General features: G+C 35.3%; 1 protein-coding gene across 1 annotated transcript in view; it reads right to left on the bottom strand.

Moving 5' to 3' along the window:
- Positions 1 to 24,277, bottom strand: part of NBAS (NBAS subunit of NRZ tethering complex) — a 161,429-nt gene that overhangs the window by 78,961 nt on the left and 58,191 nt on the right. The window contains exons 32-39 of the mRNA XM_066547200.1: positions 22,356 to 22,469; positions 15,207 to 15,320; positions 14,156 to 14,313; positions 12,709 to 12,807; positions 6,088 to 6,255; positions 5,400 to 5,513; positions 4,991 to 5,114; positions 356 to 432 (exon numbers count right to left, since the gene is read on the bottom strand). Of these exons, the coding sequence (XP_066403297.1) occupies positions 356 to 432; positions 4,991 to 5,114; positions 5,400 to 5,513; positions 6,088 to 6,255; positions 12,709 to 12,807; positions 14,156 to 14,313; positions 15,207 to 15,320; positions 22,356 to 22,469 (968 nt within the window). The remainder of the gene's footprint in view (positions 1 to 355; positions 433 to 4,990; positions 5,115 to 5,399; positions 5,514 to 6,087; positions 6,256 to 12,708; positions 12,808 to 14,155; positions 14,314 to 15,206; positions 15,321 to 22,355; positions 22,470 to 24,277) is intronic.

Below are 24,277 nucleotides of genomic sequence, written 5' to 3'. Positions count from 1 at the left end.
TTTTCCCCCTTGCACAAACACCTAACCAAAACATTTTTCCAACTACACTATTGCTGCTTCTATACCACAAGGATATTATCCACATTTCTGAGTTACATTAGAATTGTCAGTCTGGTGGTCTAACTTCTATTTTATGTAGGAAAATGTATCTTTTCATCAGTGCCATGCTCAATGGACAGTCCAATGGCATATGTTCATTTTCCTTTATATGCACCAGCCCAATCTGTAAAAATGTGTATTAAAATGAATTTGAATAATTAAGCTTTTAATATCTTGAGGAAATTAAATTTGCTAATGGAATTCTGCTATGAATAGTCTTTCCTGGCAAAAACATACAAAGCCCCTGTCAACATACCTGTGGCAGTGCAAGCAGATAGGCAAGAGACAAGGCCGCATCCTTTGGTAAAGCATCACTTGCCAGCTGTAGCAGAACTGCAACAGAGATGGAGCAGACACAAAGTTTGGATTTCTGACCCATTTGGCCTTGAGAGCTAGCAAATGAAATGTTTTCAGGGCAACTATATTTTATTAGACACTAGCTTGAAGCACTCCAGACATACTTAATTAAACACTTACCAGCACAATCCAGAAAGAGATAATATATAATTAAACCGCAGCACAACTTTACCTTAACTTCCAAGGAAAGTGTTTGATGCATTAACCAAAGAAGAATAAGATTATGCTAAACAAATGCTAAACAAAACCACCTGTACTGATTTCCAAGTAAATATTTTGCTTGAAAAATCAAGGAAGTAATGTAATGTTCTAAAGGTTCGAAGATACCAAGAAGAGGAATGGTACAAAATGTCTTCGCTTCAAGCCTGAGCTCAAATTCCCTTATCACTGAACACAACAAATCATATTAAAAACTTCTGCCTTAATCAAAAATAAAAACAAAAACCACAAGTATCATAAGAAACACCACAAAAAGGTTCTGCCACGTACTGAAAACAAGTATCAGTACTACAGCAATTGTAATAAATTCATTAAAGGATAAGCATTCTGATTATAAACTCATATACTTCTGGTACAACTGACACAAAAATCACCTGCTTTTCCTGCATTATAGATACCAAACTTGGGGGGAGGGGTTGTTCCCATTGTTATAGATTACATTATTACTAATGTTATTAATAACAATATTATTTCATAGGAAGAAGCTATCTTGCAGCAACTTAGCTCTTTGTTTATTTCAAGGAAGTCTCAAACACCTGTTTGTTAATTCCCACATTACATAAACTCCTCTGCAGGGCATGCTGGTAAAAACCCAATTACTTTGTACACACTCCCACAGTTAATTCTTTGTTCCAAAGAATGACTTATAAAAGGCTTGAATGACCAATTACAATTTTAAGATTATCATTAATTTGCCATCAGCCTGAAGTGGATTTACATGCTGGCCCTCAGCCAGATACAAGCACTAAATTTCTTTGACAAGTCACCACAGAGGCTGCAACATAAGCCTATCCAACAGCACCTATCCTTTAAGCTTCAAATGGCTTTTACTGTGCTTCAGATAGTTTCTTGCTTCTGACAGATTGTTTCTGCTACACTCTAAATATGCTGTCCAAGCAAAGATAGTAAGAACTCCAGAAATATCTAATATTAAAATCTTGATGAAAATTGCTGGCTCCTCCTCTGAGAATAAGTAGTAATTTATGTATTCTTACAACCACCTCTAGTTAAACAGAAAAAAAAAGGGAGGAGGAAGAGTTTCAGCTCTGCTCTCTTTTCCCTTTTTTTGGAGAATTAATGTTAGTAAAACCTTCTGAATACACAATAAAATATGGGTTCCCTTTCAACTTAATATCCCCAACATGACTACTGACACACCTGCAAAAACCATTAGGATAGCAATAATTACAAAGAACACAGCACCAATACAGGGCCAGAAAACAATATGATTTTCTTCACACTTTTGCATGAAGTGTGACACAATGGCATCCCAACTCCCAGAAGGTATGTAAGAAGAAAGAATTGCCTCTATTGTCATACCTTCCAAGAAAAAAAAAATCAATAATTTTTCTGCATGCTAATGTGTTCATGATAGGTTTTCATGCATCCATACTTAGATGTGCACTTTACATACACACAAATACATGTATGCAAAAATAATTTCATACAGCTTTCTGTCTCCCAGGGAAGCCATGCAAGAATCCTCTGCAGTCTAACAGGGCTGAGTTCAAGTCACAGGCTCCAGACATCAGCAGGATGCCATTCTGTCCTATCATCTACCTTCACAAAATTTACAGGAACTTAATGTCATTTCAGACCACTACCAAATCTGGAATTTACCAAAGGGATTAGACATTACAGGGTTGGCAAACCACAGAGGGCAGGCAGTGACAAGCAAAATGCCAATGCTGCTGTCCCGCAAGCACAACTTTCTCACAGAAACACAAAAATATTTTGATTTTATAAATATTTTCGTTTCCTGTGCAGGTCTTTATGCCTCAGCCTGTTTGAGAGGCTAAGTATTGAAAAAATGGTTTATCTGTGAAAATTGGAATTTCTCCATACACAGAAAGTTTCAACTCACTTTTGATGGGCTTTCCTCTGAAAAAAATGCAAAAACTGCTTTGAGTCTTCAATTGTTCATTTAGCCCATGACAAAATGTCAATAAACTCAGAAGCATATACTGCAGTTAAACAGCCATATCTACAACTAACCACAAAATTATGGGGAACATTAAGGTATTATTTGCTTTAAAACCCTTGCGGACTAATAGGTCCTGAAAAGCCATCTTTTCAAATTTCATCTTCAACCTCCTGATCAATCCCTAAGGCCTAAGGAGAAAGAAAACTCCTATTAAACAGAGATGCACAACACGGCCTCAGGCCACACCAACTCTGGGTGCACTATCAGCCCACAGCTGAGGAAGGAGCACTTTAACAGGACTCAGGGAAATGAGAGTTACCATTTCATTTGGAAATACTCAGTTTACCACCTACATCCAGATAGCAAGGACAGGAAAAGTCAAGGTGCAAGGCTTGTAACACTACCCAATCCATAAAAGCAGCAAGATATCCTGAGTTTTATTACAGAGTTTTATCAAGGCTAGACTGGATGGGGCTCAGAGTGACCTGGTCTAGTGGAAAGCATCCCTGCCCATGGCAAGGTGTTGAAACGAAATCATTTTTAAGATTCCTTCTAACCATTCTACACTTCTATGATGATGCACACTGTCAGCAGGGAAGGTGTTTAGCCAGTCTCTCACACTGCACATGGCACTGTTACAGTAAACAAAGTCTGATGCTTACTCCAGCCTCTCCTAAGAAAAAGTGCCAAGTACAATGAAGACTTCTTTGCTAAACTGCATCTCCCTCCAGGTTCTTCAGTTCTTTTGATGGAGTTGAAACCTGCTGTTTTAACCATCCTAGAAGACAGCTAGAAACAAATAGCTGGGATTCAAACTTGTAAGCAAAATCAACTGAAACCTGCTACGCTTGCAGTAAACTAGAGCAGTGCAGTAGCTGACACCTCATATCAGCATTCAAGTTTTGTATGGCAAAATCCTCCAAAAATATACAGGAAGACTGAAAATTATTAAAATGCAGAATAATAAGTGAGATTCATATCTGTGAGATTCCTTAAAACTTCAGCTGGAGGGACTCCTAAGTGAAACACTGACTATAGAATAAAAGTGGTGGAAGAGAAGTATTAAATGGCAAAATTTTATTCTGCACACTTTAGAGGAAGGAGACAGATGCTCAAAAACTGAAGCTAAAATCTAAAATTTCTTCTTCAAGGAAAAGTCCCCAACACTGAAATTTCCATCTCAAAAGCAGCTACTGAATTGTAAACAATCAGTTCCAATTACTCAAGTTCGAGCAGGAGCTATTACCACAGATCTGCCAAGTAAATCATTTTCCCTAAGGAAGCAATAAATACTTTTTAATCCTTGCCCCCCCTCCTCCTTTAAGACACTGGAATCAAAGCTAAAGGCCTATGGGCATTCAGCATGCAACAAATGAGATTTTAAGTACTGATTTTAAAGGATTTTTTTGCATTAAGAGAGCATGTAAAGACCAAAACATGCACACACCCAATTTATACAAGCTGTTGCTAACCTTTTCTGATTCAGAGTGTTGTTATATTAGAACTACACAGTTATCTGTACAAATACCACATATCTCAAACTACTGAATCATATACTTTAAGACAAGTATGCTGGTTTTCATGAAACAGTTTGAGTAAATGTGTGGCTTATGGAGAAAGCCTGTCTTGAAACGTCTTATCTAGCAAGTGATTTAATATATTCATTTTTCATGACAGAATTTACCACAAGCCAAGTATAATACATATATCTTCCTTCAAAAAACACTAACAGCATGTAATATTTAAACAGTTAATTTCTTAAACCAGCAGGAGACATCCAAAAGGAAAGATAAACAACCACAGGTTTTGTTATCTTTTTTTAAAAAGTGAAATTGTTTCAGTTAAAAAATTATTAAATATGACTTGTAACATGTAGACATTTCAGAAGAAGACAAAAAGTTCTGATGATTCCAGAAGCTGCAGTTAAGCATTAATTGGCAAATAAAATACTACAATAAACCTGCAATACTGAAACCTGGATAAACAGTGGCACAGAATCTGATCAACTGAATATGCAGGTACACAGAGAAATAACTCACAATGGGTTACAAATTCCCATTACCTGTACATGGTAATATACAGGAAACCTTCAACAATTCCTCCTATCGTTGCCAACCCCCAAATAACACTTTCTGCTTATTTAAAGAGAACTTTCATTTTTCTAGTCTTTGCTGAGCCAACTCCTCTTAAAGTCACCAATTCCCTTGAAAACTCTGCAGCTATTTCTAACAAGACTTCTTACCAACAAGAGCCATTGAGCCAGATCACAATTCATGCAAAACACCCAGAAAATACTTCAGATTGTTCTGTGCAATTCTCCACACTTAAACCCACCCACAGATACTTCTGTATTTACTATATATGGAGTGAATACATCCAGTATGTCCATACCTTCTGTAGTTGGAAGTAGGTCTTTTCCTTCACTCTTTGTCTCTGCGAGTTTCCCTGTTCTCAGCAACACTTCTGCAAAGCTTTCCAAAGAATTGTTCTGGTATGTTCCATAGCTGACTTCAGACTGGAAGTAAAAAGACAACTGACATATGCACTCTACGCCTGCATTTTTATTTGGATCACTTGCATCACATCCAGCTGCTTACCTCAGTTTCTCTATTTGCTTTCCTTTGTTTAATTCTAATGATTTTAATTTTAATGATGTTTAATTCTAATGATGTTTAATTTTAACGATATTTTCCTACTATGGTACAGAATTTCATGTCACACATATAATCAAAAAATCTGTATTTGTACTAGATTATAAGATCTTAACAAAAAACTGCAGACTTCTATAACCGTAACTTACTTCTGCAATATATGGATCATCAATTAGAGACTCATAAAATGGATGACAGCCTTGCTTTTCCACAGTAGCATTTTCTCCAGACCCCCTTTTTAATACATCTCCAAATTCTTGGCCCTGGGAAAAATAAGTATAGTTGAGCCTAGTTGTAAAAAAGCTCATAAAAATGCTGTAAACACTATGCAGAAGGAAAACAGCTGTAAATGAAAAGATCATTGAATTCAGTTGGGAGCAACAAAAGGAGTCATCTTACATAAACCAGTTCTGAATGAAGTCCAGTATTCTTAAAAAAGGAAAGAGAATCACGTTCAAAAGCAGTATCACAGAAAATAGTGGCACAAACATTATAGAAAGTCACTGAAATAGAGAAAGTAGAAAGGAGAAACTGCAAAGGAACAGCTTTGAATACAAGATGACAGTATTTAAAGAGTGGGCTTTACTGTGCTTTGCTCCACAAAGTTTTAAAATTCTGCCAAATTTCAATTAGGCCTTCTTACACTATGCTAAAAAACAGGAGAAAATAGACTAGAAAACAGCTTTAGACCCCTTCCTTCACTGGGATTTCCTTGCAAACAGTCCCATGATGTCTGTAGTTTGTTTATGGATTTGAGGGTTCAGCTATCAGCTCCTACAAAGGAGCTGAGTTTTTATACTAATGTAAACATCTGGGGACACATCAGCAATCCCTTACATGTAATGGTCGCAGGTAAGTTAAGGATCTCTTCCACCACTGCCCATCACTGACAGCATGCAGCATGGCTTTGGTAGTCAGAGTTGTGTTGGACAACACCTTCATGGTTTTGGATGTCGTCCAGTACAACAAATCAGCGGACTGCCCAGAGGAGACGCTGGTTTCATCCTGTGACATATCCAACACACAATGCAAGGGTTAGACTCCTGCTGTAATTAGGTTAGTGACCTAAAGCCAAACAAATGCATTAGAGTTCAGGCACACTGTATTAATAACACACTTGAATGACCATTAATTCAGGCAGCAGTTGCCAAAAATAAACAAAACACAAATTAAAAGTGATTTAGGAGTTTCACTGTGAAATAAGCGGTGTGATCAGCACAACATTTGGCTCCTTACTCAGTTATCACCCCCTGTTTCCACAGACTGCACTGGTTTTAATTCCAAAGTTTATAATGGCAATGTTCAACATAAATGTTGAATGTTTCTACTACAATAATCACCTCTCTACAAACATGAGGATAGAGTATACTAAAGTTAATCTTTGATAATTCAAGAAAGCTGATATTAGAGACAATCTTGTATTTTTATAGAGGTAGCATTAATTAAATTAAGTTGAACTCCCAATAGGGGAAATAGTAGAGACGTAAATATACATCTCTAGACCAAGTGATAAAGTATCATCAAGCTTTGAAATTTTGCAGCTGGCACACAAAATACTGAAAAACAGCCAGCCTAAAGGACTACAAGAATCCCAACATTTTCTCAGTCAAAAACTTCTTCTGCAATACATGCACATATACCTTCACTTAGTATGAACTCGCACATAACTCCACTCTTAAGAGTAGATACATGTTCCACAAATGGGGCTCTCTATACCAGCTCTTCCTATGTAAAGCATTTAAATAATACCCAGAACATCCATGTTGTCTGATTTGTGCTATTCCAGCTCTCAAAGGTTTGTGATCATTGCATGCTTTACAATGCGTGCACATTAATCACAAACATATTATTAGCATACTGAGGTAAACACACTGTTTTCACAACAAAAAACAAGTATTTTCCTCCATACAGAAAACTTCAACAGCCATATGTTTATCCCTAACAACCCTACTATTAATTTCCCCATACACTGAAATATATTGGAACAGAAAAATTCTACCTGTATACCAGCGTGGAAAGTATTAGTTTACAATTTACTAATTAATGACAAAACCTCAAACATGAGAGCCAAAGGATGCCAAATTATGCTGAAGAGAAATACATCCCACTGTAACCTCAGAGGAAAAACATATCAGCTTCAATAAGGTCGAATTTCATGTAGAAAACCTTATTTCTAGTACCTTTTACTGTAACGTACAGTAAATTACTGCCTCAAGCTGACCATTGAAGTAGCAGGTTCATCTTTAGTCCTTCAGCATTTGTTTTAATCTTTTCTGAAATCATATTGTGCATTTCACAGATGAACCACTAATGAATCAACTGGATAAACTGGGACATTCAGTTCTTGCTTCACCAAATTAAGAAAGCGCATGCCAAGTACAACCTGTCAGAATTTTCTGCTCTGAAAAAATAAAAGCAACGGAAAATCCTAGGTCTGGTGGCCTGGGGGGAGAATTTCTTGTTCACGTGTTTTTTAAACAAACCATTTGAAGTATTAAGTAAGACAAATTTTTGTAATTTTAAATACAGAATACTAATTCCTCTCTGCCACCATTTTCAAGAAGATGCTGCAACACGCCTAGTTGATTTTTCATGGAGCAAAAATAAACCAAAACTAAACCAAACTAGAACAGAGTGAGAAAAAAACATCCCACCCAAGTTGTCAACTGCATTTGAGCAAAGCACTTTTCTTTAAATCAGCCTCCTTCAGCAGTATGAAAACTAATGAGCCAACTTGTATGCAGGTGTTAATGCTTATGGCACTACTACTATCAGACAAACTCTGCTGATTTTCATTTAAAAATAATTTCCCTCTTACAAGTAATTGCAGTTTTTTCAGCAAAAAGTAGAAATTCTGTTTTCTGAGAAGCCATTTTACTCTGTACCTGGAACAGCAACACTTACAGGTTACAACTTTTTGCTATCTCAAATCAATCTCTCACAAAGTAAGTTATTTCTTAAATAAGGTTGGAGATCCCATCTCAAGAAAACAACTTTAGTTGCATCATTTAATTGTATCTTTAGGGAGAAGTTATATTTTGGGAGTTCTGAGAGGTGTTTGGGAGAAATTATTTTCTTCTATTAATTCTTCCTGACATCCTTTATAAAGTAAGCACTTCTGATTAAAATCAAAATAATAACAGCAACAACATATTAAATAGTAGACAAATTAGCAGATTGAAAATCTGCTTGAATCTAAATGGTATAAAAAAAGACAACCAACAAATTCTGAATTATCAAGTTACTTTAAAATAACAGCTAAAATATTTATATAAATATATACAGCATATTTTTATATTTATATACACCTTTGCTCCTACATACACTTATATAATTCCAAACAGTCTCATGGGAGGACAAATAACAAAGCCAGCTGTTTGTGAGACAAGCCACACAAGAGACAATAATAAATTAGAACAATAGCAGCATGGTTTTTAGGATTGGATTTGATGACAATTAGTCAAGGTGCAAGGATTAAAACTTGCAAAAACCATACACTGCATACACATTGTATGTTAAGAATCATTTTATGTCAAAACTATGAAGGAAATGAAATGAGGTAGAGTCTGTTCAAAAACAGAGCATCACACATTAGGTCTTCCTTTTCCCTTTTTGGTACTTCCATTGCCAAACAGGAATTTAAAATAGCCTCTTTTACATAAGTATTCATGTAGAACCTACACGTGGTTCTTTTGTACCTTGGAGGGTTTTGTATCGGGGATTTTAAATTTCTTTTTCAATGTCTGTTACAGCTATGAACCACTCCAAGCGAAAGCTCCAGTCCTGCAATGACATACCAGACCCTAAAGGAGAGACTATGGAAAAGATTCAGCTCAAGATGACAACACTAATATTCAAGAGTCACTGAACGTTCAGGCTCTTACTAGGGCCATAACATCATGGAAAAAAAGAAGTAACCCAGTCTTAAGTAAACACAATGCATTTGATTCAGCTGCTGAAACACAGGCTTTGATGAGTGCCTGAGATATACAGCAGTAATTAAGACAGCTGCTTAACACCTGCAGATCTGACAGAGACATTTTGGAGCAGCAGCTAAAGGACAAGAGCATAACTGATCATCACTCTCTAGTAATTTCTAAGCAGCTGTGATAACAATGTGTGACCTACCAATTTAATGTAAACAAATGTTCTAAGAGATCCTGTCTTTTCCCAGATATAGTGCTTGGGAAAATTGGAAAAGCAGACACTAAAGCTCTGTTAATCAAAAATTTTCTTTTCTTTAAGAAGCCTTTAAGAAAATAATTCTTATAATTTGAACATATTAATTTCTCTAGAAATTGTCTAGAAAATACATCTGCTTTTCTATCAAGAGTTCATTTAAAAATAAAACTTTGAACTTAATTTCTCTCGGGTTGATGTGCCATGTAACAGTAATTACGCTTCCATATTCAGATATGTAAAAAATAACAATTTATAACAGATATAAACATAATTTAAATATTTTGCAGATTTCATAAATTCAGAGCTCACTTACAAAGCAACTGATTAATATTGTTTTGTGCTTATACACAACACAGCATCTCATGTCTAAGCATTTTATTTGAATTTAATAATTTTATCATTAATATTCTGAAAGGCTTTTCATTAATCAAGAGCTTAATCTTCTCACCAAGATATTTTGGTTGAGAAGCACAAGATTAGTTTTTTAGGCATTTGTAGCACACACAAGTAAAAAAGATGATGAAGTAAGAAGGATGAGGATTGGTGAAACTTAACATTTGGCTTAGAAACAATCTGGTACATTGGAATCACGATAGCTTCCACAGCATAACTTCTCAAATGGATTCCATGAGTTCAAACAACAGTGAGAAGTTGACACAAAGCTTGTGCACATGCATTAGCTCCTACAGAATAATGACGTGCAGCTTTATCACAGCATTCATTAATTTCTTTTAGAGTAGGACCACCAAAAACCTGGAGAAAAGTTATGCTGAAGTCATCATGAGAGGAATATTAAATGAACCATTTCTAAGCAGTCTATGATATATATATAGACTACAGAGACTATATATAGACTCCTATCAAGATTTCTGCAAGTTTTAGGGGAAATAGTTTGGAGGAAAAATTGAATAAAAATGAAATTATATTAGTAATGTCTAGGGAAGAGTTCACCAAGAGAAAGCTGATGAAAGAGTATGACCAGCTGATGATGTTGGTTGACATAAGGGAAGAAATGGTAGTGGAGACTAATAATTCAATGCTAGACAAAAGTAAGAGGGAGAGAAAAAGGTCACCAGAAGTTTAAAAAGCAAAAGTGATATACTTACAGATAGGTATTTTGAATGTATGAATGTAATAGAAAAAGGGATGCCCAAACACATGTATGCCAGACCTTAATCAAGTCAGGATAAGAAAACTTACACTTAGAGCATCAATTTGAAAAGGTATCAGTAAGTGAGAAAAACCATTTGTCAATTCCCTGAAATAAGGATTCTGTAAGTTAATCAGGAGGTAAGTGAAAGTGAAAGGAGTACAAGAAAAGGGAGAAAAATCCTTTTTTTTTTTTCTTTAAAGAAACAAAAATTCTGTGCAAGACAATGAAGGTGAAGCACAGGGAATTAGACAAAGTGTGACTACAAGGATTGCAGTTATGGGATTCAGTGAAGTCAGAAAAACTGAGTTATTGAATATATTGCTTTTCTAACACTGCAGATGTCTGTAACAAAGGCAAAGTTTTACAGTGAGTAAATTTTTGGCTATGCTTCCTCCTGTGTCATTCCAAGAAATGAAAAAAAGCTATGAATCCCTATTAAGTCAACTGGGAGAGAACAAAAGAAAAAAATTATCAAAAATACAGAACTTTATTTCCTAGTGTAACGGTCGGAAACACGACATGCCAAGGAGCCTTACTGAAGAAAAAGAAAATACACCTCAGTGCAGCAACATACAAACTTGCCAGGTCAATTGTCTACCTACTTCAAATTCTAAAGAGACAATCAACCACAACTAAGGGGGTGGGGAAATGAAAGCTGTATTGGAGAAATTTTTGAATGTCAATTCTCCAGCATAATGAAAATTGCTTCTAATATGCAAACTGAAATGATAGCAAAGTTAATTAGTGAGTTTACTCAACTCTGATAAACCTTTGAATAAATTTTTGAAACATTTATATGCATGCCTAATTGTTCTGCCACAATACAGTATTTCAGCAGATGAAAGGTGATGCATGACAAATTTTTATAGACATTAAAATATTGTAAACATATGCATCCACACCCATATAAATTTTATTAACATCTACTTAAAAACCTCCCACTCAGAGAGATGTATCTATGGATTTCCAGAAAATAAAATGCATATGTGCCAGTGAAACAGACCTGCCCTTCATACTGATGATTCTGGCAGACACAAAATGTTGGCCCTCTTCCTCTGAATTCTGTTTGTAGTGCTATTTTACCTTCCTGCCATTTATTTTATATATATGCAAATACACACATCTACATGTATGCCTACATATACATACATATACATGCACATGTGTATTAACACACACATACACATACACATATATTCATACATAAAAACCATACATAAAATATGGACATATTCTCTGAGGAGGCTGGAACTCTCATAATTTCTCAAAAAGCCACCCTATGCAACATGAATCTTCTCTTTCATTCTTTCCTTCCCTCTTTCACCACCTCCTTTTAATCTCTTCTTTCTTGTATTTCTTTAAGGCTCTTGATCCCCTCTCCTCACCCCTAGATTTATTTATCACTCACCTATTTCATTAAACAAAACAGAGAGAAAAGGATAAATTAAATATAGAATTTTCCACTTCAAAGAGTGGGAAAAACATTCCTTTTCTCACAAAGAAGTAAATAATTACATCTTCTTTAAAGAGACAAAAGTACTTGCAACTGTACACATATAGACATAAAATAATTTATATAAAAGCAGAAAGAATAATAAGACTTGTTTCCTGTTCTCCTGCCTGAACTCAATGTTCCTTCTGATCTTACACATAAAAATAATTTCACATGCAATGTATGTACATTATAAAGTAACAAGTCATAAACTTCATGATGCACAGAACTAAGGGGAAAAATAAGTTTAATTAAAAAACATTTTTTGGTTAAATATGTATTTCAGGTTTAAAATTGTTGCTTTGCAACTGGGACAGATTAAAAAAAACTAAACCAAGATAAATGTCTATTTTAATATAAGTTTTTTTGCACTTTTCCTGCCTCTGGGCTTACACATTTTTTCAATGGCGCTAAGACTGTAGGAAGAAGCAACTAAAAATCAGAACAAAGTATAAATACAGAAGCAAAACCTTTAAGTTAATGTAACAACAGAAAGTACTACATGTCTAATGTTGCTCATTCTATCTAGCAAGCAGACAGATGTTGTTAAAAACTCAAATTCTATTCTTCAGAGTAATGTAGAACGAAGTCTTTTATTATTATTACCTTTAAAATTCACATTAAAACTTACCTCTGTATCCTTACTGATCAACAAAGAAGGCCCAGAGATACTTGAATTCTCACCTCCTTCAGAAGGGAGAAACTGGCAATTCACAGCCTGATAAAGAATCTATAAACATGAAATAAAAAATATTATCTTTTGCCAGGCAAATAAGCCAATGAAAGAATTATGACTGATTTCACAGAAAACCCAAGAAACTGACGTAAAGGCTTCCATGTCAGAAAAGGGGGAAAGAGAAGATGCAAAGAAGAAACCACAGCATCTCTGACATCCTCTCACTGTTGGAGTCCCTAGACAAAATGACCTTCCCTTCTCCACGAATTTTGTGCAGTATTTTTCCCAAAATCTAAGATTTTTTTTTTTTAACTTTATGTACTGTGCTGTACAATGTAGAGTAAAAAAATGGCATGAAAACCTCCATTATCTGAACTGAGACTCTGAGGCATTGGGCAACTCCACTAAGACATGTGTTCCACAGGACAGTGATTTGGTGAGCAGAAGTTCTGCACAGTACTTCCACCTTCTCACATTGCTTGTATTCTCACAGACATTTCTTTTCAGGGGATTTTTTAAGCAAAAGGCTACATACACACTTGCAGCTGCCTTAATCAGGCTGCACATGTGCTGTAGCTATGACTCCCTTCTCCCCCATTCTTACATTCTGTGTCAAAAAAACCTCTAAGATGTTTCTCTTACACAATTACAAATCTAAGAACACTGTGAACTCTTAGACAACTATGAACTCAAACAAGTCATAGTATGTAGGCCAAGCCACAATTACAGTGAACAGAAATTTAACATTTTGACAATCTAAATTACTGCCCTTCAATTTCAAATAAAACTTTTGCTATGTCACCTTGACATAAGTTGTATTTAAATGCCACAATTACGTGTTCTTGCATATATACTGCAATCAGCTCAACACCTAACATGTGATTCTATCAAGTCAGTCATTGCAGAGTTAATAAAGATTGCTCAGACACAAAGCCTCTTGCAGTTGTTAAAACCATTACATCACTGAAATCTGTGAGAAAATAATTTCATTGCATATTGGGTAAAAATCATAAAAATTATCGAATAAACCCTTAATACACATTTATGTGGACATTTAATGAAGATTAATTACAAAGTATAAATACCTGGAAAATATTTTAAAATTTCATCAACTGCATTTTTAAATAAAATGTTTAAATCAGGCAATCAATAAAGAAATTAAAAATACTAAATATAGAAAACACAACTGCACTTCCACTTCAGAAACCAATTCATCACACAAAACTGCTTAGAAAGAGACCTGATTTGCTGAAATATAACAGCGAAAGTAGAAGAGCAGAGCAGAACAAATATAAATATACTGGAGGGTAGAACTTAAGGGAACAAACTTGAAAATGAGCCCAAGTCCCCTTCACTTTGGTAGGGACTGGACTTTGATGAGAGAAGCTCCAGAGCCAGGTACCTGTGTCTGCAGTGAGCTGCTGACGGCCAGCAGCGCCTCTATGGCACAGGGGGGACAGTGTGTCAGGGCAAAGGCCAGCAGCTCCTGGCGCATCCCCAGGTCCTGGAAGCCTTCTGACTGCCCCAGCTGACTGCACACCTCCCAGCTTTTAGAATAGCCTACAAGGAAACACAAAACACACTGCCTATCACAACTGAAAGGAGGATGCTGCCCAGTTCTTATTGGATGAGATAAAGGAGGGCATGTGGTATTTCTGTCAAGGCTTAACATCCCCTGAAAAAGGAACCATAAAGGCTCCATAAAACAGAGATGTAGCTCAACTTTAGTCTGACCAAATACATAAAAGACTATTTTTTATCATATTGTAGATAACAATAAAATAGGCATCTGTAAGCTTACATCCTGTATTTTTACATATTACAATAAGAAAATCCTCATTTATTTCAGTGCATGATACTGAATACCTTACTGGAGTGGCTGTAAAAACCAAAGCACAAAATATGTAACACTTGATATATTAGAAAAATCTCAATACATATTGAATTTCCACCCCTCATTCTCAAAGCAGAAAAAAAGACCCAAAGAAACAAATCCCATCTTCCTTAGTATTTTGACACGTGTATTTCACTTACCACCACTCATACTGTCACATACACAAATTATATAAATAGCACAAATATATAAATATCTTTAGAGTTTTGATAGAAAGGTAGACTTCTAAAAGACCTGCACATTCCTGCTAGCTGCAGTCACAAGGTTTTACCTGTCTGAGGAGGCTACAGTGTAGAAAGAAGTAGAAATTGCTGTTCCCAGAGGCATTCAGAAAAGCTCCCTGAGGTTACACATCCAGTAGTTCAGTAAACACTTATTCCATGCAGTATTTGCTGTTTGTGTCTCTATTCAATGCCAGTGCACTTCCACTAACAAGATGTAACTGCTATTTTGAAATGAAATGGAACAATCTGAAGTACCACACCTCACAGTAAGACAAAAGTCAGAACTCAGATTTCCACCTCCATCACCTCATGCACCATTTATTTATTTACTTCACCTGTGGCCATGAGCTCCTGGCAATGCATACTAGCTGCTTTGTAGTCCTGGAAACTGAGAGCCTGTTCCACTAAAAGGATTAGAACTTGACCTTTTCTCTCCATCTGATCATCTCCTGTAAGAAAAAAAAATCAAACTTTTTATTAGTTAATTGGAATTAATGGTCAACTTAAGATTGCCACTTTATTTCTTAAGAATTAACTATATACCACAACCTGAAAAGCTCCTCTTGAAACTGAAACAAAAATAAAATTGCCTGTGTTTTCCTGAAAGAAACAATAAAAGGAGCTAGTATTTAAAAAAAAACATTGGCACTGTAGCTTGCAAAAAACCCCAAACCAATTGGCATCTTATGACAAGGTTAAAAAAAAAGGAAGTTTTTGAAAATTGTATTTATGTGTTGGCCAAAGGATCAAAACTGATATTTAAGCTAAGTGACATATAAATCAAAATCCTGACACTGAAAAAAATAGTCTTTGTACTGTAATAGAAGAAAAGAATTGAAATGTTTGTTTTCTTATCATATTGTAGATATGAGACCCATTTTAAACTGCCACTTTATGGCTCCAAATAATGCATGAGATGCAGAAAATGTAAGCATTTAAAAATCTGTCACCTCATAAATTGAGTGAGTAGAACCGAAACTAATTTTTCCATATCACATCCATCTCAGTCACCAGACCTTCTGGACAATGCCTCTTCCACTAGTTATGAATCAAAAGTTAGACTTTAGATACTATTGAAGTCTTCTGACTAAAGTTTCATCAAGAATCTTTGTAGAAAAATGTCCTGACCTCAATTTTAATACATCAGCATTCACAGATGAAAATCTAATGAGACAGCTCATCTCCATCTCAAAGCCACTTATAGTCAATACAAATACCATTTATAACTGTCACCCTTTACCAGTAATCTATATATTTTTAAGCGTTTTTCAATTTAGAGTGAACAATTTGCTGGCATTAGTTTGTCCAGTCTCGTGCTAAAAATGCTATGTACATCCATGCACTCTATGAGAAGGTGACAAAACATGCACAGAAAAAATAAACTATTAATTTAAGGAAAGAATTTTTAGAATAAAAACAAGTGGATTTTTAAATGCAAGCTTCTTGCTCATGCTTCTCCTCTATTATTAAAAGCAATTTTATGCAGTCAGTGTTGTTACAGTAATTTGAAAAGGGCACTGGTTTATGAAACTGTATTACTACAACTTGTGAAATGCAAATATTTCAGAAGGTTAAACAGATCCAGTTTCAAAAACCATTTAAGGAGTACATGTTCTTAAATTGCATAGCTGTTATTTTTAGCTCCACTTTGCAGATCCATCACCATGGACAAAGTAAATTTCTTTTTAAAGCTTTCTCAAAAGGAAAGCTGTAGCAGTTGCAGTACAATGACATTCAGGCAAGTGAAGTTACCCTAATTATTGAACTCAATCAAGGCTCCCCTAATCCCTGCACATCACGACTAACTCAGCTGAGAGAACAGGTTACCTTCCCATCATTTTATCTTCCAGCCTCCTGCTCAATATACTGCCAGCACTCAATGCTGCAAATTAATCACATTCAAGGCTCTCCTGTTGCAAAATTATGCCCTCTGGAACCTGGGAACCTCTCATTCGGGCAAAAGCAATTACAGATGACAAAGAGATGCTTCTATCCTCACAAGCTAAATGTGAACTGTCATTTCTCTGAGCAAGGGACACGTACTTGCCACTCCTGATGCCCACTTCACCCTGACAGCTTGACTTCTTACAGAGAGATCTGACTAAGTAGCAGACACAAAGGAAAGTCAAGAGAAACAATCAAACTATTATCCCTCAGATTTCAGGCAAAATAATCACTGCTATTTATGCTCACTTAAAAATGAGTGGGACTGAAAGAAAGAAAGGAAGAACATTTGGATCAAGGAATGGTTTCTTTAACTGTGTTTGAGCAGCTGTATGGTATCAGGTCCCCCATCCCCAATTTTTCAGCCAAGGACTTTTGATGCAGGAGAATACAACTCTGCATGTTTTAAAAAAGCACAAGTGTGAAAATAAAAGAATAACTCACTAACATTTCCATTACCTTGGCACTCACTGTTATGGCAGAGAACAATCACTGGCTCCAGTGTTATTCCTTGAATCCCTGAGGGAAGCCATTTTCCACACACCTTTCATTAACCATGCAGTGACTGATAATGCTCACTGCTGCAGTTTAGTCATCATCTTCTATGCAGGTATAGAAAAACTCACTGCTTCAGCTTTGTAAACATATCATTTGATGGTATTTTAATAATAAAGTCTCATAAAAGGAAAAGTTTTGAAGTCTAAATTGTCTCCCTTGCCATTCTGACAGCTATCCATGACTTAAAACCAAGATAGAAATGACAAAATTCTTCAAATGGTGACCTGATTATATTACATAGTAATTCTGCTTCAAACGTTAATGGTAACACCTGACAGACTCAAATTCAGAAACTGGAAAGTGGAAGGGGATACCCTAGATGATTCCCTAGATGATTCTGAGGTTATAATAAAAATAATGAGAGAAAAAACAAGAAAGCTCAGAAATAGTAGAATTTTTTTTCCCTTGAGAATTAAAAGATATTGAAATACTTTTTAAAAGCTTGGATCCAATCTGGATTATATAATGAAAAAAGCTTACTGAAATACCTTGGGTAAGATGCATGCTATTTTTGAGTGGATAAAATAACATTATCCCGAATTAAATCATGCCATTAAAACTTAGAAGTCAAAAGATATCAACACTGTACTTCAGAAATTCCATGTCGCCTAGATTTAGGAGATCAGAAGCCATCTACATTGTTAATTCCAAATGCAAGAAAGTCAATGTTAAGATCAATAGATTTCAAAAATAAACTTTAACTAAGGAATCTCAGCAAAGCCTAAAGCTAATAGATTCACTTATGGATATTAAAATTAAATAAATTTACCATAGAGAAAAGGGAATAATGGAGACATTTCTAGAGAGTCTGACAAAGGAAATAATGACCAACACTCAGTAGATCTTTTTGACATACAGCAAGAGTAGAGAGGATGCTCCTGATTTCTGATACAGAAGCTTTCTTCCCACTTTTTTTTTTTTTGCACACATCTACTCAAGTAATTGCATAACATGAATTTGTCACACCCATTCTTAACAAAGAGCACAAATTAAGTGAGGATTGCAAGACACAGAACAGCTCCAGCTCCCTGAGCATGTGCAGATTTTCTGGCTGTCATGCTGAGCACATTCTTCCTCACTCACTTTACCCATCTGTGAAATTAAGAACAGTTGTGGGCTTACTTTACAGAGGTAGTGACATGAGGCTTAAGTAGAGTTCACTGTAATTAATCAAATACTTTTAAGGAATTAAGAAGCTAGCTGATAAATCATTACCTAAGAAAGATTTTAACTCTGATAAGTATGAATATAAATTCTATTACTAATTTTCAGTGTTGCTCTCAAAGCAAACCGTATTCAGAATACATAGTTCACAAAGCTCCTTAATAATGACCCTGTGCAATCTACCCTTGCATCCACAAGAAATGTATTCTTTTAAAATTTAAAATATGTATGTTATTAAGATTTTATAGGCTATCTATTACATATAATAAACACAGCATACACTTTATGCTGTATATGGACACACATAAAAATTTATATAGACATGGACAGATGTAGCAAGCAGGTCTTTCCAATCAGTAATTATACAGGGTGGAGTGGCAGGGGAAGCAAAGAGGGGAAAATACTGAAACAAACTTCTCCACTGAGCAGACAAAACACAAGACAACACTCTACAAAGTGGATTTTGAACAGAAGGGACCTACAACTTCAAACAAGCATAACCAATACCAGTAAGTATGTTCCAGAGGACAAAATCAGAACTTCTTACACAGCAAAGGTGGCTCATAGATCAGGGTAATTGTGTAAGCAGTGAAAACCAATTAAGGACAAAAATCAAATCTTTCTCCTGGCATCATTTTATCTAATTCTTCATTAAGTCTGTAAAGCTCAATCCTCTTTTTCAAAATCCAGACCTATCCCAAAATATCTCAACAAAACCATTTGCTTTCAACAGAAGCTGTTAGAAATCACAATATCCTTTCCCCGTAGTTTCACACCTGCAAACAAAGACTATCCATTCTAAAACTGCAGGGAAGGTTTACCTTTTCTAATATCAAATTTAAAGTATGCTAATTCAAAAATCTTAGAATCTGTATGCAGGATCTGCCCTTTTGTCTATAAAGTAATTTGTGGAATAATACTAGTGTTTGTTATCACACAACAGGGCTACCCAGTCCTAATATAACTCTTCACCATATTAAAAACAGTATTAATAATATTAATTAATATTAATAATTCATTGTAACTCAGTAACTTAAATTACAAGTTGACAGATAGATAAATACCATTTCTACATGTCCAGTTTCAATTTATGTTTTTAATCTCTACCATCAAATTACACAGTGCTCCTCATTACAGACTATGATTAAGGCTATCCCAGCATTACAATTAAAAGCTGTTTTAAAAGGTATTAATAACCTAGCTACTCAAATTCTAAGACTTTAAATTCAGTGCAAGGTCACCTATTCCATCACTCATCAGAGGTACACAGAGGACCAAAGAGTAACGCTCTGCAGCCTTTCTTAAATAATGGAGAAAATATTGTATTTACATGCATGCTTTGAAACGATGACAATCATGTTTCTTTTGTACGCTGCTGGCTAATCTTGTGGATACTTGTCAATGGGCTAGAGAGTCAGGCACAAAAATTTTGCAGTAACAGTGGTATGCCATTTACAGCTTTCAAATCCAGAAAAACAAGCAAACAAGTATATTTAAAAAATACTGAGTTTCTTAAAATTAAATAAATCTGTTTTCAATGGACCATCTCCTACAACAATTAGGTTTAGATAAAATTCACAACTATGGCATTCTCGTACCAAATCTGTATCTTACTCATAAATGAATGTTCTCTACAGATGACAGTTTTCCATTATAAGCAATACAACTAGTTATCCTTCAGTGACAGTGAAACAGCTTTTAATCAAAAAATCTTACAACTATGTATGTAAAACAAAATTTAAAAAACACCTCACATCCCCCACCACAGAAAGTCACTACTGAAAATATTGTCTTGCTGTATTATCCTTTCAGATAAATTAATGTTATTCTATAAGCAAAATATTACTTTGAAAGTGACCAAGTTACTTGTATATTTAGCATAAGAGAAAAATGCCTAAATAGTGTATTCCTTACCAAGACTCACTCTTGAAATATAATTTTACTAGTAAAATTCCCAACTTACCATAGGAGCAACCTCAGCATTACTCCCAAGGTTAACCACTAAAGTCAGAGAGCCCAACAGTTGCAAGGTAAATATGTCACCAGTAGAGTAAGTAGTAGTTTTTAAATCATTCATCTGTTTAAAAATTAACCATCTCACACATTCATCTTCTGGTTTTCTCTAGCCTGGTAAGTGCATGGAAGAGAAGAACTGGGGGGCCATTTCATCATCTGTATGATCATCTTAAATACATATTAAATCTCTCTTTTCAGTGGTGATTCAGTAGGTGTCACTGTGATTATAACACTAGCACACAGACACTACTGTATCAATGAACTCCATACAAATTCCCACAAGTTCTCTACATACTATGCAGGGACTGCCATCTTTCAGTCTCTAGAGATGGGAGCCACGAGTCTGATCTCTTTTCAAAGGTACATACGAGGGCACTGTAAATCCTACAGCCAAGGCACTAGGATAACATTGCTGGACAAACCTTTATAGAACCTCTCTGGATACTGTTTTTCCTTCTTTCACACAAAGCAAATCACTTAGATTTAAAAAGAAGGTAAAACAAAAATCAGCAACATTAGCACAAAGAACCCAGAATATTAAGAAAAATTCACGGATTTTAACTTGATCTGCATAGGACAAAGCAGAGAAGAGAAAGAAAGAGCAGTACAGTAAACTTATCATATGAACCAATAAGGGAGACTTTCTTTTTTCCCCAAAAGCCTTACAAGCAAAGAAAAAGAAGTTACAACTGTCACTCAAAATGTTTTATGGATTACATGTTAAATATGTAGATTGGATCCAGCTACTCATCATGGTACCATCCCACCCCCTCTTCCACCTTTCACATAGCAGCGTTGTGCTGACCAGAGTGAGGACATTTCCTGTGACTCCTTTCCTTAGGATCAAGGCATCCTGGGAGGTCAACAGCCTAATTTCCATACCTCTGTTCTCAACCTCACACAACTGTCTCAAGGATCTCCCTTCCTATTGATAATACTATGCAAAAAATAGCCAGTATTAAGCCTCACGAAAACGTGAGAAAAAAAATCTTAAACGATTTAACAAATAGAGAGGGAGAAAAGAATTAGCCAGGCATGTTTTAGTAACAAAGCTGGAATGCATTGATTTTATATGCCATACCATAAAATATAAAATATTTTATATTTCTATATTCTATTTCTACAGCCTAAAGATACAGCAGTATGGTGTTTACAGCTACACTGATTAAGTATTTTTCAAAACTAAAAAAAAAATCAAAAGGCAGATACTTTGGGTGGGCCATAAAAAAAGCCATAAAAAAATTCTCCTAATATCCTCAGGATTCAATCTTTGAAGATGTTCAGCTCTTCAAATGAATACTCAACTGAATGCATTATTTTTAGTGCCCAAAGGAGATACATGCAGCATAGACTGAAGTGTAACAGCTAAAATTCATGCTTTACAGATTATTTTTCCTCCTGTATCTTAAATGAAACTATTATTAAATCAGGCTACCTTATTTGACAGAGGTAATAGCAGTCACAGTAATTTCAGCAAATTCCCTACCAATTACCTGTAAAACAAGATATTCTCAGCCACAACTCCTCCAATCTGAAATCAGCCTTTACTCCAACTCTAGATTGGATAAGGCATTTTTTTTATTTCAGGTATTAGCAGAATGTAGCAGCTGACCATTTCAGCTGTTTTACATATGAAATTTTCCCCTCATGTGAAATGCCTCATTCCTCCCCAATGACTACTCTTCCAGGTGACTTTTTAGTGGTATCTTTGAACGCGTATTCTAACGATCACCTCCAATATCCTAAAGCATAACATGAATGTTCATTGCACTGCAGTTCAGTGTATTATTAGCACAGCTCACCTGCAACCCTCAGCAGGTTTGCCAGTCCCAGGAGCTTAGCAGGCTGTTTATAGTTTGTCGACATCTGAGCCAGACAGTCCTTGATGAGACTGAGTCGATCAGAGCACAAACGCACTGTTGAAAGGAGAACTGGTTTAGAGACTGCACAAATGAACTTGACTGCTGTGTTCCTGCTCAAACAGCACAGGACAGAAGGGCTGCTGGGGAATATAAGAATGCAAACACAATCTGAAAACCAGCTCAAAGCTGCTTGCATGCAGATCCTCAATTATACCTGTAAACAGAAAAGTTAAAATAACAACACAGGATATATCCAGCTCCAATCATTAGCAAGTCAGGCTGTGAAGGGAGCAAAGAGAGAGAACTGACCTGAATAAAAACTCTTTTTTGTTTCATGTTTTCACATTCACTCTTTTAAAATGCGTACAATTAACTGATATACCTTTATACTTTTTTTTTTAAATTATAATTTTTGCAATATCCCATAAGACTGCTAATACAGGCATTAACTTTGGTTTAGAACGTTGCAACTAAGATTTCATTTATTTAGCATGGACAAGATACATCATGCAGACTGAAAGAACTGTCATTAGCAAACGCTTCAGCTCTTTTTAATTCACTTAAAAATTTCCTGAAGAAGTGGAAGGATAGCCTGCAAATCACCAGGTTCTTTCAACCATATCCTGAGCAGCTTATAATTAGTACTGTGTTTCAAAAAAAAAATTTACCAAGAATTAAACAACTATTTTAACTGCATCATTTAATATCATGAACTGATTCGAGTGCTCTATTTAGCTCATTAGTGGGTGGCTAACTTCAGGCTGCTGCTCTAAAAGGTGATGCTTTCATACTATGCAAGTTCTCAGAACACAGAGGAACAGCATGCAGATACCCCACTTAACACTCAGTAAGAGTGAATGGCTGCATGGGGATAAACTCTGCATCAGCATACTGGGCTTAAAACAGGATATTAGGCCTCTAAATAAGAGCAAAGACATATTAGTATAATGAAAACTGTTAATTCTGGAAATTAGACTAAAATGAATAAGAATGGAAGAGCAGGAAAAGGTCATCTTTTTAGTTTCATTTTTAATATTCTATCACAGGCATATATTAGTATTCAGCAAGAAAATGTTTTCAGTCACTGATTATTTAAGCAGGAATTTTTAATACATTATATAACTAAAAGTAATCTGATACAATACTGTGGGTCAAACACTTAAAGATGGATTTGTCTTCACATTTTATTTTAATACGGAGTCTTTAAACTAGATTTTATTACAACATAGCATAATGGTAGTTCATAAACTTAAACTGTTAATTTTGCTAAAATAGAAGTGGGGGAAGATCTACAGAAAACTAAACACAGAACTGCAAATAAAAGTCTATTGCTAAAAGACTATTGCTGCAAGAACAGCTGATCCTTAGTGCTACTTTAATGACATTCTATCAAAGTAACAGATCATTTAAAGGCTTTCATTAAAACTTGAAAACATAATTTTAATCTTATTAGATTAATTTGATTTACATGAAAGATACTGAAGCAAGGATGTCAGGATCATTAATGAAATTACATGCATGATTTCACATATTCTAATTAATCTAGATCAGTAGTATTACACATTCTGTTAATGCAGCATTATGTCATTCCTTTTTTTAAATGATATCTCCATGTCCACATCAAAAAAAGTTGAAGAAAATACATGTACCTTTTTACAGGCAGAACAAACAGACTGGAAAATAATTTTACTCTAGAAATCAACAGACCAATACTGCAAGATCTAAAAATCAGACACTCTTAGTCCAAAAATGTTAAGATTTCTGATTATAACATTTGGAGCATCAATTCACTTGAATAAATACTTGGGAAAAAAGAGAACAAAAAGAGAACACCAAAGTAATGTAACAACAGCTGCTGAGAA

The sequence above is a fragment of the Molothrus aeneus genome, chromosome 3 (assembly GCF_037042795.1).
Source record: "Molothrus aeneus isolate 106 chromosome 3, BPBGC_Maene_1.0, whole genome shotgun sequence".
NCBI lineage: Eukaryota > Metazoa > Chordata > Aves > Passeriformes > Icteridae > Molothrus > Molothrus aeneus.
Note: the sequence above shows the minus strand (reverse complement) of the source record. Positions and strands in the feature narration are given on the sequence as shown.